The sequence below is a fragment of the Sphaeramia orbicularis genome, chromosome 10 (genome assembly GCF_902148855.1).
Source record: "Sphaeramia orbicularis chromosome 10, fSphaOr1.1, whole genome shotgun sequence".
In the NCBI taxonomy this organism is placed as follows: Eukaryota; Metazoa; Chordata; class Actinopteri; order Kurtiformes; family Apogonidae; genus Sphaeramia; species Sphaeramia orbicularis.
This window is the reverse complement of record NC_043966.1, coordinates 30,426,363-30,441,266: the sequence shown is the minus strand read 5'-3', so window position 1 is coordinate 30,441,266 and position 14,904 is coordinate 30,426,363. Positions and strand designations below refer to the sequence as shown.

Below are 14,904 nucleotides of genomic sequence, written 5' to 3'. Positions count from 1 at the left end.
TGCCAACAATTGTCACCAACTAATATGAAACATGTTAAAAGTGGAGGACAACCAGTAGAAATGTCAATCTGTAAGAAATCACATGACATCTCAAACATTTATTTTAAGATTTTATTAAAATACGGTGTGGAGTTTACCATCGGAAGTTACCATCACAAACATGATTGTTTCTAATAAAAAAGTAAACAAAACAAAAATAAAGCTTAAGAGCCTAGTTACAGGAGATTTTTTTTTTCGTTTTTGATGTTTTGTTTTTGCAGTCTGGTGAAAGAAAAAAAAAATCAATTCACAATGAGAGTGAGTGAAAAAACATGTTCACATGTTGTAAAAATACATTTCCCAATTTTAACATTACACACAGTCACTTTCAAACATTCATTCATTCATTCCTTGTTAGATGGTTAGATGTCAGTGCCAAAAGAAAGCCAAAAAAAAAAAAAAAAACAGAAAAAAGTTCAGACCTGTGCACAAAAGGAACAAGAGGAGAAAGGGTTTCTAAAACGCAGGAGGTTTTTCTACATTCTGAGGGCGGAAAACTGGACAAGGGCAACACGAAGTAGATAGAGGGCGACTGCTAAAGGATATGTGTGCATTTGAACCCTGAGAGAGAAAAAGTGACCGATTCTCACCAAAATTTTCTTTTTTTTTTGAAAGACCACACCAGTGTCTGCTTTGCCTTCCACCCCCTCCCTCCATCCCCTCCGTGGCTCTGCCAGCAATGTGAAAGAAGCTTTAAGAGCCCCAGAGAGGTGGTGGTGGTCGCTGTAGATGGAGGGGGGAATTCTCACACCCATGAGTGAAATATCAGCTGTGGCTTTGTGAGCATACACACTGTGCTTATCTGTTAGTCGATGCACATACATACACACTGCCAGGGCTGAACTATTAAAGAACAAACTAAGAAAAAAAAAAAAAGAAATATCTTTTTAATGCACAGTAGGACTTTACACTGGATTTGTGTGTTGCAGAGGGACACAAAAACAAAGTGTGTAAACAAGGCTAAATGTGGTTCATCACTGAAAAGGAAACACAAGGTGCTGTGGATTTAGGCCTGCAGGGGTGTGAGAGCTTTTTGTGGCGTGGCCTTGATCCTGGCCTGTTCTTTTTTCCACTGGATGTTTTTCCTGACTTCACCTGCTGTGGTCAACTGTATTAAGGCAGTGAGTGGTTCCATGGCGACTTTCTATAACAGCTACTTTACGGGGAGAGAGAAAAAGTAAGGCCCAGGATATCAGCTGGAAAGGACGAGCGGGATCAGACTAAGAAAAAAGAAGGAAAAAAAATAAACACTGGGGAAGGGGAGCTCTTGTTTTCTCTGAAATGTTTCAGTACAACATGTAGAACACAGACAGCATATCCATAAAAATGAAATCCTACAATAAAACAGAATGGGTTTCATAACAGTGCACTGCTGAACTGAAAAATATATAATCATCCTCATCAACAGCAAAATTTAAGATTACTATTATGCTCATAATCTGAACTATGGGGTTATTTTTAAAAATATATACTCATCACATGACAGAGGAGCCTAGCATCTCAGGACACAGACATGCTCCATGTCTCTCATAGACTCTGAGGGGAAAACTGTACATCACTGGAAACTGACCACGACAAAATGGCAACTTGGGCTGAAACACTCTGGGAGGGGAGGAAAAAGGCCAGGGAGCAGAGGAAAACAGCAAGATGACACAAATCTTTAAGCCAATAGTATTTCCTCTAAAGAATTACCTCACATGCACTATAAATAGAGCAGCTTGACAATGAAGGGGGGCTAAAGATAAAAAACAGCATCTACAAACTACTGTTCTAGTAAAAGAAGACTAGCAGAACACAACGACCGCCTTTCTTTTTTCCTCATTTTCATTTGCCGGTAAGATGGAAACACATCAACTACAGTCTGAAGTATAAATACGGGAAAGCATTGTGCGAAGATTTCCACAATGAGGAAATAAAAAGGTAAAGGCAATGATACGCATTGGTTTTGAAGCCTGAGTTTTCAGTGACCTATAGTGAACCTACAAAGATTCTGTCAATTTATTTCACGGGGCAATGTTTTTTTTTTTATTGTGTCATTACTGCTACAATTTCACAACCCTTCTGTTAAAGAATATTAAAGAAGTATCTAGAAAATCTGTACAAAAAATAAAAGGGTATGCACGGTACATTCAATATCTGTTACTGAGGTACTAGAAAGGTGTTCCCTTGACACCAGGGCAACAGCGTTAAAGAGTTACTCCTAGGGACTATTCCTTTGGAAAGACAACAGCTTGTTATCCTAACAGAGTAAGGGAACGATCACACACACACGTTCGTTCGCGCACGCACACACACACCACTGTTGTTAAAGCCAGCATGCAAGAACACTGTCCCCTTGCTCCGACAGGGAATCTGAAATTTACCGTCCCCTCAAGCTAAAAGGAAAAGAGGGATGCATACTGGTTCAGGAGATGTCTAGGGTGGGTTATGACAGTGGGAGAGGAGTGGAGGGTGGGTGAGTGGGTGCAGAGTGGTGGTGGAGGGTGTGGTGAGGTCTTAAACAATAAGGCGATACTTGATCCCTGGTAACTGTCCGTCTGAAATCTATCCGTTTGCTCTCAGTGTGACGGTGCCCTCTGCTGGTGACATCCCTGACACGCTGCTGCCATTTCAACAATAGAACTCCCTGCGTTTGTGTGCGTACTATCAGTACCAACTCCACACACAAAGCAAGCTGGCATGAGATGGAAACGCATGCCTCAGGGCTCTCTGATAGGACTCTGAGCTGTTATCACATGACAATGCAAACCATAAGGGCCCAAGCATTTACCACGGGGATGACTGGACTATGACAAGACATCACAGCATTGTTCACGGGGTTAAGAGCTTAAATACGAGCAGATAAAACAGACTTCATCAATCTGAGAGAGCTCCACACTGACAGTATAATGTATCCCACTGCTGAGCAAGCTTAAAACAGTGCCAGGGAGCGCTAAAGGCAAAAGTTGGAGCTACTGGGAATCTAAATGCCTAGTGGTGATGGTGGGGGCAGGGCAGGATGTACAATTTGTGATTCTGTCTGGTTTACTTTAGTACACGTTTCCCCACAAGAACAATGAAGGGGGAGAGGAAAAAAGAAAAGAAGAAGAAGAGAGCAGTAACATGAGCCATTAATGTACATAGGGGGGCTTCAACAGGTCCGCCTCTACTGGTTTGAGTCAGAGCGGGACTGTTAAACCTCATGTCAGAAATGCTTTTTTTTTTCCTTTTTTTTTTTTTTTAAACAAACAAACATTAACACCTAAAACCACAACAGATCAACTTTTCCATTAAAACAACAGCCAAATGAGGAAATAAACCGATCCGATCACTGAATCCTTGAGAACACAGTTATTGCTGACGTTGTGGGGGAGGGAGGGGCAGGTGTGTGGATGATATGAGGGAGGAAGGATGGAGGATGTGTGTGTTCTGGAGGTGTGGATGGGACATGGTGATGGTGGTGGGAAGGGGCTGTGGATAGGTCACTCCTGGGCTGGTTATGTGATCTGAGAAACAGGACTGTGTAGATCCACGTCAGGTCAAACTGGTGCTGCCGATGCACTGGAGGGTCGGGCTGTGTCTGGGGGGTGGGGGGTTAGGGGTTGGTTTCCATTGGTGACGGAATGTGCTGGCGGCGGCAGGGGGGGCTATTGGTCGGAGGGGATGTCTCTGTCGGCTTCAGCTTTAGTGGGCTGCCCCGGAGAGGGGGCATGAGGGGGGTGGGAGACAGGGGCGATGCCATGGGGCAGGGGTCCTGAGACCAGGCTTTCAACCCCAGCACCTGCTCCTGGGAGACCCCCTGCTGCTGCAACATTGATCAGACCTGGAGGAAATCTGAAACAAACACAAACATCATTAGTATGTGTTTGTCAATCAATGGAGCAATTTTGAATCTGACAAATTTGAATTTGAATCTGACAAATCGTTGACCAGCTCCTTCAGAAACAAACATTATGACTCAGCAAGAACATAAAGTTGGTTCCATCATCAATGAACACAAACTGATATGATTAAACGAGACGTCCAGGGCAACACAATTTAATACGGTGAGGGTGAAGCACTCCTTCTTCTACCCTTCAGTCCTCAAACTAAATATGGAGCTTATTCCTAGATCAAACATATGTTGAACGGCCTTGAATATTGTCATCTGTGATTGTAATGTTGTGTTAAAATGTCTCCACTTTTATCAATTATTGCATCCTCGCATTAGCAGTCTTTTAATCAGTGTTGCAAACAGAACCATTAAGATGCAAGAGAATTTCTGACCTGATCCAACACTGAAGTGCCATCTTTTCATAATTAGTGACTGCTCAAAAGCGGACAGAGATACCATGACATTGTCCATCAGTTTTCAAACTGCTGTTTTAAAACATTTTGCCCATCACTATAAAGGTCCTGCCATCAAAAGTGATCATATTTAGACCATCTCTGATCATTCTCGCTTTAGAGGTTGTCGTCTCTTACCTATAGGTAGCTCCATTGAGTTCTGGGTGAACAGTGGCTGCCTCCATGCTGGGCCACTGAGAGGCTGCCATCAGATACTCCTTATTCACACAGTTCTTCAGACTGTCAGGGATACGCCCTAGATGCAAAAAGAATGCTTATTTAATTTTTTTTTTGTGTATTACATTCATTGGCAGGGTCCATATACAAAATAGTTCATCTAAAAAAACCATAAATATTAGCTACTAGATAATTTCTAAGAGTTTATAACAAGCCTAGTCCACTAAAAAGTGCATGTGTGATCAAAAGGGCTAGAAGTTAGACAACTTTGAGTGAACTAGGTTTCAAACTATGAATAAATGATAACTTACATTGGTATTGGATTTAGAAAACGTTGTCTGTATTTACTGTAAATTGATAAGTATGGTGTCTTACCAGTGATGGCACGGCGTACTTCCCTGGCTGCCTCTTCACGAGCCTCAACAGAGGCCTGCTCACTGTACCAAGATGTGTGCGGGGTACAGATCAGGTTAGGAGCATCCTTCAGAGGGCCTGTTGAAAAACTGCAAAGGAGGAAAAGGTTACAGAAAATGAAATGTTGTCCATCATCACAGCCATCCTGGAAGTAAATTCAGGTACAGTTCTTACGTGAATGGTTCGGTCTCGTGGACATCCAGGGCAGCCCCTCGTATCCGGCCCTCCTTCAGGGCCTGAGCCAGTGCTTTCTCATCAACCAGACCCCCTCTCGACGTGTTCACCAAAAAGGCTCCCTGACGCATCTGTATCAAGAGCAGGCAACAGCGTTAAACAAAACCACAGGAAGTTCAACCCTTCCCACCACTGAAGCATGACAGCACACATAACACACAAGTCAAACAGCAGAATGGAAATGCTTTCCAGTCCACAGCATGGGACCTTTTTATGGAAATATATAGACAAATTATTTTTATCCTGTGCAAATTGTGCCATTGATGGTTGTCAATTCAAAAGATGACTTTGTTGGACAAGAAATCAACATTTAAAAATTATTCATCCTTTCCTGTTAATTACAATCCATATTTTTTCTGAAATATGGTCCCATGAGGGTCCACCTGAAGAGGCAGGACTTGACCTCTGTACCATGCGATAATACAGATGGTCCTGTAATAGAATATTATTAAACTGGGTTTTGTTTTAGGATTTTATGACACAGGAGGTGATTATTAAGAGATACATTACAGATTACAGATTCATTAAAAGTAAAACAATTTCAGAACATAGATTTAATATAATCTGGTGATTATGTGCAGTTCGACTAACTCAATCTTGTGCAGAGAATACGTACATTTTCCCCACATGAGTTTAAAAGCTATCAATGTGCAGTATTTTAATAATAACAATAAAGATGTATTTTAATTGAAGCAGATTTTTTTCCACATTTTCCAATGTAGAGGATGGAAAAATAGACCAATGAGAGTGCATCATAAGACCATATTTGCATTTTGCATCCTACGCACCTGTTTGATGGTGAAGTCATTAATGAGGTGGTGGTTGTGCTCGTTGAGGCTGCAGTGCAGGGATACACAGTCAGAGTGGATGAGCAGGTCCTGGAGAGTCGCCATTCGCTGCAGGCCCAGTGAGCGCTCTACACCATCGGGCAGATACGGGTCATAGAAGATCACACCAAAACCAAAAGCCTTGGCCCTCAGAGCCACCGCTTGGCCAACACGCCCTGGAAGCCCATGAGAAAAAGGATGGCGTTTTACTTAACAGGTCCAGGAGCATTTCTACCATCAACTGGCAATGGGACTAAACAGATCCCTTCAATAAAAACAAATAATCTGTTCAGTTTCAATGTATTAACGGGGCAGCCGTGGCCTAGAAGGCTGAAGAGTTGCCTTGTGACCGAAGGTTCGATTACCCAAACAAGCAGGAAGTTGTTGGCTGATGTGCCTTTGAACAAGGAACTCGATATGGCAAGCCCACTGCTCCTAGTCTGTAATGTCTGTGGCGTGGTCCTGCATGATCTAGTGGTGGGTTAAATGCAGAGGGGTCCGATAAAGTGGTAACACGGGGACACATTTTGTGTTCAACAGTCTCTGTCATGTAAGCAGAGTAACCTATATGCATGTATTCTACATATTTGAGTAGGTATTTATAAGCACTTTAACATTATGTATAAGAAAATTTGGGACGATAACATTTTTAAATGAAAAATGTCAAATTACTGCTTGGTACCACGTGGACCTCGAATGGACGTCAATTTTTTAAGCTTACACAAACATTCAAAACATGCGGTTCTCGACAGAAATTTAAATAAAGTAGGACAAAACCTTTTAGATATTATGTTCAACTATGCTGAAAATAAATTTTGGAGTAAAATATTGAAAAGTCTCTGTTTTATTGAAATGACAATGTGGTAACACATGGATAGGCTGCCATAGTAACATGTGGACGACTCTTTACCATTGCATGCATCACCCAAAATGTTGACTTGTTTTTTAAAACAAGCCAGATATAATCACAATGCTTTATTTAATGCATTTAATACTAACAGTGTTATTTACAACTTGCGGTGGTCCATACTGATATAGGTCAATTACAAATAAAGACTAATTTCACCGTAACAGTTCAGAGATAGTCTTTCTAAATGTGACCAGTGTATGAATTTACAAACTTCATCATTCAGAATTTTAATTTCTCAAAGTAATAGACAGTCTTTTGCTTCTCTTTTTGTTAATTTAATTCAGCCTAGCAGAAGGTTCAGAACATCTCCTGCACTGTGTAAGTGGAATTTTAAAAAGGATAACAGTTCCATAAAATAGATCTTTAGCTAAAAAATTAGCCCACTTGATAAATGACGTGCAAATTTACTCTTTCATGTTGATGTTCACTTTTGCTTGATCGGACCCAGAGGGTCAACTTCAGCGTGTTGTGCATGTCTACACACATGATCTGTATACTGACAAATAATCTTCATAAAACTAATATAACCTCAGATTAAAGATTCTCTTCTAATATCTGGCAGTGATGCTCCTAATCAGGCCACTCACATTACAATGCACTTTACTCACCAAGACCAATAATGCCCAGTGTCTCTCCTCGGATGCGAGCAGCACCACCTGCCACCTCCCTGATCTGCTCAACACTGGAGGCCCGGGTCCCCTCCCTCAGGGCCTGGTGCATCCAGGTGACTCGCCTATACAAGTTAAGGATCAGACATAACGAAGTATCGGCTGTCTCTTCCACTGAAGCTGCTGGTACGTTACAGACAGCTATGCCTGAGAGGAAAAGAGAAAGAAAAGACAAAATGACTGACCAGCTTTGAGTTGTTCTTCATGTTGGCAAAAACTATATGTACCTCTCCAGTTATATTTGTAATTTAATCCTCCTCACCTAACTCAGCAGCTGCTTTGACGTCAACATTGTCAAATCCAGAGCCAATCCTGACAATTACTCGTAAGCCTTTAAACTTTTCCAAGTCATCTCTGGACAGAGTGATTGTGTGGTACAGCAGCGCAGCCACTGCCTCATTTAGCACCTAGAATTAGACATGCATTTTCAACAGTCTGTATATTTACATTGCCAGACATCATTTGAGATAGAAATGAAGACCTGTAATGACCAACTGAAGAAGGTAATACTGATGTTTAGTTTTAATGGTAAAATTGTTGATAACCACTGTATCTATGAGTATCTCGAGTGTGTCATTTACCTTCTCATGAATCTCTTGTGTGGACTGGGCATCACAGAAGGCCACTGTAGCCACATCTTTGAGGATGGGCATTTCTACAGTGCAGTCACGCCCATCAAGCAGGGCCACCAATGGCCGTGGATGCATCGGCCCGTTTAGGATTGGGGGTCGGATACCTGGGTACATCGAAAACAAATCCAATAATAGCCATTACATATGTGATTTAGATTAAAGATTTAATATTGACTATCTATTACAAGTTGTGGGGGAAAACTCAACTGTAAAGGGATTAGAACAAAGATGCTTGTTATCATCTATGGCTGTAGAAAGCCTTAAAAATTAAACACACTCTGTAAGGATAACGAAGTAGGAAAAAAAGAAGCTACTATTTGATAAGAGGCTGCCAGTGAAAACTTAGCATTTTTTTCCGCATGAAACAGCAAAATAGTTTCCAATTCATTTTCTTTAAATCAATAAAGAGATTAGTCATCAAACTGTTGTGACTCTAAATGCCAAATCTTGAAACATTTTTTTTTACCCATCTTACATCAGTGACACAGCTAAATGTATACACTTGTTGTATACAGCCCCTAAAATTTCAGAAACTACATGATTAAGCTGGACGTTGATGACTAAACTGCCTGCATTTCTCATGTCTGGACAACTCAGCATGACACAAGTCATCATACCCTTGTACAAAATCCCCCTGCACACATGGCTAAAGTTAACAGGGCAAACTGCCACACTCCTTAGACAATAATAACTCAGACTTTTATGACTCTCTTTTTCCAACGCATCTACCTCCACCAACAGCCTTGAGGAAGTACCCGAATGGTGAGTGTAAAGAGTGTGTGCATGTGTGTTCTTTGGTTACAGAAATAATGTGCAACTAAATCTGTGATGGGGCAATGCGAGCACCCAGCATCCTGACATATTTCGTGCTGATCTACTCTGAATACAAACACGTGCTGAGCCTTCACTTCTCCAATCAGTTTCTATTAGGGATGGGAAAAAGAAAATTTCAAGACCTGGGTATGTAATAAGATAAACTTCAATTTCAGTTTGGTTTAATGGCTCCTGAATGTGAGCACATACCCGGAAAAATCTTATGTAGTGATCTGCAAGGACCTGTGTTTAGATCAGGAGTCAGCATGCATGGCTAATGCTGCAAAAGCACCGTATTAAACAGTCAAAAGTGAAACTTGACTTAAGAAAAAAAAAAAAGGGCACAGCAAAGTACAATGTATAGGAGAAGCCAATTATCTGTAAGTCATCTCTTGTTTAGAGGTTAAACTGAACTGTGGAAGAGGTGTTTATTTGTTGATAGTGTCGACTGTGTGAGGTGTTTGAGCAGTGGAGAGAAGAGGGAGAAGGTGTGTCGCTCTCAGACATAATTCCCAAATCTGTGTGGGGAAGCAGACTTCTTCACTAGTAAAATATAAGACTAAAAAAAATTAGAACACCCAAAGTTCTAGACTGATCTATGCCCTGTAAGATTTTTACATGCACATGTATGTGAGTATGATCTTCTAGAGTATGCATTGAGTAAATAATATCAAATAGGTAGAACACATTTTTAACTGGGCATTTGGCCAATTTCTTAAAGATTTTTGATGTGAGACAGGAAATCATTGATTAAATTCAAACAATAGCCATGCATAAACTCTATTTTGTTCAGATTCTTAGGCTGCACCTTAACAGACGGTTAAGTTTGGGTTAATGATGTGGAGATTGTCTTGCTTACTGTACGAAGAGAGCACACAGAAAGAAGGGGGCTGGGATGGGAGGAGAAGAAGTGATGGAGTATGCTGACTGGGGGAGGGGTGGAAAAAGCAGCGGGGTCTCAGTGAGGAGGTGGTGGGGGTTCATGGGGGGGTCTGAGTTATTGACCTAAATTCTCCTGTCTGGAAGAGTCCATCTTTACTATTTTGTTTTTTGGTTCTCCCTTTCTTCCAACACATACAGGCAAACACACCTTTCTGGCAAGCGGTTACATTTGACCAGTGTGTAACAATGGTCATTAACACAAAGGCAATTTGTTGAATTTAAAAACATTTCAACACCAAAAATGAATCCCACATCTGTTCTGTTTTCCAATTAAAAGAAATCAAGACTACAGGATACATCCGCTAATTCTTTATATGCCTTTCCTGTCTGTCTTCTTCTCAGCTGGTCCTGGCTGAGACTAGCCCCACATATGCACACTATCCTACCCCTGCAGTATGACAGGTGTGTGTCTGTGTGTGTACCCCAGGGTGGGGGAGTGTGTCAAACTGGAACATTTACTTGGACAGAGGGCAAGAGGTAATGGTGAGACTGCAGAGGAGAGCAGGGAGTTGGTAGCCAAGGGTGGAAAACAAATATTTGTGAACACTTCCTCTGACGTCTAAGCATTTCCCAACACAAGCATAAAACACACAGAGGCGGGAAAAAAAGAAATATACATAGCCAGGTCCCCTTGCAAAATTGTACAATCTACAGCACCCTCCAGTTAGCTGTGTGGCTAGCGTTCACTGCAGATGGCTGAAGAATGCTAGTAGGCCTACAGCTACACACGGACACAAAGAGACGCTTACTATGTAGAAAAAAATGCTAAGTGGTTCACCACAAAGACCCCTCTGAAAAAGTTGATCTGGAAATATACAAGTAGGCCTACACATGGGGTAATTTGAGTAAAGGACACTGGCATACCCGAGGCCTACGACAAGCAAGCATGGTCGCACACACAATACAATTCATTCAGTGATTCATTCATTCTCCCTCCCTCTCCCTTTCTTTGCCTCACTCCCTCCTCCTCTTCTCCCCTCTCCCTCTGGCCGCAGTTGGAGGAGTAAGAGGTGAGGGGGAGGGGCAGCAAACGATGATAATGCAGCAAGCAGCAGTACTCCACCCAGACGCAGCTAGACACACACACATACGGTTATTCAGTTCCTTCTTAGCGGCTGCAACAACAGAATATGTGCTGAACATAAAAGGGAACCTGTACACACAACTGCACCACACCCAAATCTTAGACCCCCCTTACCCAAAACACACACAGTTCACAAATTTCAAAAACACATGCCAAAATAGAAAACACATGAGCACGGGGCCTAACCTTGCATTATGAAGTCTGTCAGCCTGTCTTCCTCTCTCTCCCTCACTCGCCTCGCTCTCCCTCTATCGCTCGTTTTTTTTCTCCCTCTCTCTCTGTCAGCCTGCTCTTGGCTGGCTGGATCCCAGCTGTCATCCACACCCAGCCCCTCCCCCACGGCCAGTCTCCAATCACAGGCTGCGGCATTGAGGGCCGGCCAACCAGCACTAACCTCATTAGCATAGCCGAGGCCCAGAGCGGTTTGGACTGTTGTCGTTTTTTAAAGAGACAGCTGGCTCGTTTCCCTGTAGCTGCGGCCACGACCCTTCACCTTGTCCTCTCCCTCTCACCCGTCTCCTGAGACTCTCCCAGACTCTTCCCTCCATTTTAGAGCACCATTATGTCTGATCTCCCTGGCCTAATCTCCACATCGCAACAGCTTAATATGCTGATTTTTTAAAGGAAAGTCAGCTGTGCCTTGTACCCTCCATGTCCACACGTGACTTTTTTGCAACATAAAAACTTCTGATTATTTCCTGGAGCTGGAACTAAAGTACACAGTCTTTATCATTTAAAGCCACAACAAACAAAAATATGACCTGTACATCATGTGCACTAATGACAGTTTAAACAAAATCCAAAAGCGTATTCAGACTCAACATTTTTACCCATCACTTTGCATAACTACCTTACGTGTAGAGGACCGGAGAGTAAATTATAAGCAATATATGGTTTGATGTTCCTTGTTAACCTACTCATGATGACATGATGGTTTACCGTGACTCTTAGCATCTAATCAACCCAAAAAAAAATGTATTTCACTAAAATTTGTAGCAAACCAAATTAACATTTTCAAAGCAGACAGCAGCGCTCATAAAATGAAATTTTAAAAGTGTCCTCTATCTTTATTGTGCTCAGATGTTTCATGTGGTTGTAGACTCCCATTCAAAAATGTGTATTGTCCTTGTGTGATCAAAGTAATAAATATAACTTTTGCAAACATACCTTGTTCCCTGTCCCTGCCACATGCCTATTAGCCAATACTAGCTACAAATCACCTGCAGATGTCAGGATAACACTGCTGGAAAAATGCTGGTGCAGCTGAATTACAGCCAAATGTTAAATGATCACGTCCCTACCAGTGAAGATTCTTTTAAATATATTTTCTAAATAAAATGTAAGGTTTCCTGTGTTTTTTAAAAAGGGAAAAAAATTACTGATTTATTTATTTATTTACAATATGTAACTACCTTCTTCTCATTTAGGCAACAATGAATTGTTTGAGCCTAGTCAATATTACAATAAAATAAAACAGCAACTCCTACTAATTTCCTCCAATATGAGTATGAACAGGTCCAGAATCTTACCCTCACAAATGCGGTCAAGTCTCTGTCGCTTGACCTGTTTGTGTTTGTCCATCAGAGCCATAGACCAAGCAGAATGAACCTGGGACAGAGAAGAACAGATCCAAGTGCTATGGAGCCCCTTTAATAATGCCCACTTTGTTTCACCTGCAAACAAATAGAAAAATCAGAATCATCTTTAATCACCAAGTACATAAATACATACAAGAAATTTGTTGCCGGTAGTTTTTTCTCTAGTAAATTACAAATAAAAGATATCCTCCTGAGACTCAGGACAGTACGTTTTGGCTTTTTTATACTACATAATTATCGTGACTGGAAACAGCATGATGCAACAGTTTTTTCAAATACATTTTTTATTTCTTATGGGATGTCCTTTGCAGTGGACAGCTTTTTTTTTTTTAAGTACAGCTGTGAAACTCTTGTCCCCTACAGAGGACAAAAATGCATTGCTGGGTCTCAGGAGGATGTAATAAAAAATGTAAGGAAAGTGAAATAAGAACAAAGAAAGAACTTATATACATATAAACACTACATACATAAAGACACAGTATCAACTTATGTACACTTGTAGTGCCATTTTTGTGCAAATGTTGAGAAGATTGTGGGATGAACACTGTCCATCAAGGCAAAAATGTTACTTAATTGCTTACAAGAGCAAAATTATACATATGACAAAAAAATAATGAAATAAATTAATAAACAAAAACAATAAAGATAGTGTTTGTAGATGTGCAAATAATTCCTACATTTACCTAAATACGCAAACTCCCCAGTGACAATGACTTAAAAAAGGATGTATATCAAATTGAGCCTTGGCAAAAAGGATCGAAAAGGAGAAGGAATGAAAAACAAAGAAACCTCACCTGGAAAACAATGTTTGTAGAGGCAGTCGATCGAAGCCTTAGTTTACACTGGAAAATAGACAAAAGGTAATTGAATTTAATACGATACAGAAACAAACAATGATAACAAGCGTGTCCATATAAAGACACAATTAGCCTCAATCATTTTACCTGGACGCTGTAGTCAATAAAATGCATAATCAAAATTTAGACTTTCAATGGAAGCAACATGTGTTTGTAAGACCGTGACATTAAGTTTTATTTTTGTTAACACTACCTTTAACTAAAGTAATGAAGCGGTAACTTTAGAACATGACTTAACTTCATGGTCAACTTAACTAAAAACGGTGTAAAGTTGAAAGCAGGAATGTCGTTGCTTTCAGATCATGTTACTTGACAGGATAAGTGCCTGATGTTAAGATTAACTACGTCTCAAAGTTGCCAGGACTGAAAAGCCTTACTGGCTAAGTTACCGTTAAGTATGTAGCTTGTGGTGCTAGCTAACCCGATTCTCAGTCAGTGAGAATAAACGGCACAATTAAAACGCGATTATATTCGTGTATTCTATGTAAACTCTCCAATTATCGAGCACGGTGAAACTATCAATAAACCTATGATCTTCCTCCTTAATTAGTTTTTGCTCATGCTACCGACTCGAGCTAAAGCTAAGTAACTAACCTACATAGCAAACGACGTAGCCGATGTCGGCTAGCTAACCCAAACACAAACACTCTGTGGTTCCCAGTTGGCTATAATTAGACGAAAACTACAAATTACTGCCAAACGACTGGTATATACATCTATTAGTATTATGTTGACACAGCTATGGAGGGAAGAGTATCAAAATTAATCAATTTCCATAGAAAATGCTACATGTTTGCAACATCGCTAACGTTAGCTAGCCAGCGCCGTTAACTAGCGTGCCACTGAGTGTGTGGGAGAGAAGTAAGCGGAGGGGTGCGAGGAGCCCATTTCGTCCGATTTGTTATCAGCGAGTGGCGCTACAATGTGAAATATCTGACCCAGAAGCTCCAAACATTGCTTAAATCTACAGGTAAAGGTGCATCGCTCACATGTCTGAATTCAAGCCAATCTACATTGCAAACAAGTTACCGAATCTTGCAAAAAACGTCAGTTATTTACCCCGAATAAACTCTTTCAAGAGTGTTGAGACAGTGTGCGTGCGTCGGTGGTGTTCCCTCTCTCCCGATCGCCATGAAATTAGACAAAAGAGGAAGTAGCTTGTTGATGGGGGGGTCAGGCAGTCTGTGAAAAAGCCCCGGTGGACTGGAAGGAGCGCCCTCACCTTCCACGGCGGAACGGCTTCCCTGACGAAACACTTCAAACTTGTGCGTCGTGTAAGCACACTTTAATCCAACTACACTGTATAAAAAACTGCACTAGTTTCTTTTCCAAAGAAGCATCCCCATACACTACATATTATTGTTACTCTTGTAGATGTTTGAACCGCTGAATAAAGTTTTATGA

At 41.1% G+C, this 14,904-nt stretch overlaps 1 protein-coding gene across 2 annotated transcripts; it reads right to left on the bottom strand.

Moving 5' to 3' along the window:
• Nucleotides 1-225: 225 nt before the first annotated feature.
• On the bottom strand, nt 226-14,720 carry ctbp1l (C-terminal binding protein 1-like). 2 transcript variants are annotated; one of them, XM_030145630.1, is made up of 11 exons: nt 14,560-14,720; nt 13,438-13,485; nt 12,575-12,718; nt 8,156-8,310; nt 7,837-7,981; nt 7,515-7,721; nt 5,958-6,172; nt 5,110-5,240; nt 4,897-5,024; nt 4,483-4,600; nt 226-3,852 (listed from the first exon to the last, which is right to left on the bottom strand). In XM_030145630.1, the coding sequence occupies exons 3-11, from the start codon at nt 12,633-12,635 to the stop codon at nt 3,666-3,668; spliced, it is 1,347 nt and encodes a 448-aa protein (XP_030001490.1). In that variant the 5' UTR covers nt 12,636-12,718; nt 13,438-13,485; nt 14,560-14,720; the 3' UTR covers nt 226-3,665. The 2 variants fall into 2 exon arrangements, with proteins under 2 accessions (XP_030001490.1, XP_030001491.1); XM_030145631.1 differs by lacking the exon at nt 14,560-14,720 and adding an exon at nt 13,878-14,335.
• Nucleotides 14,721-14,904: the final 184 nt, after the last annotated feature.

Bases quoted from the DNA above. Each gene is read 5' to 3' on its own strand.
- ctbp1l (XM_030145630.1), bottom strand. From the start codon at position 12,635: ATGGCTCTGATGGACAAACACAAACAGGTCAAGCGACAGAGACTTGAC. The intron at 7,722-7,836 runs GTGAGGAGGATT...TTTTCCTCTCAG, and splicing joins CAAAGCAGCTGCTGAGTTAG to GCATAGCTGTCTGTAACGTA. The intron at 5,025-5,109 runs GTAAGAACTGTA...CCTCCTTTGCAG, and splicing joins CACGAGACCGAACCATTCAC to TTTTTCAACAGGCCCTCTGA.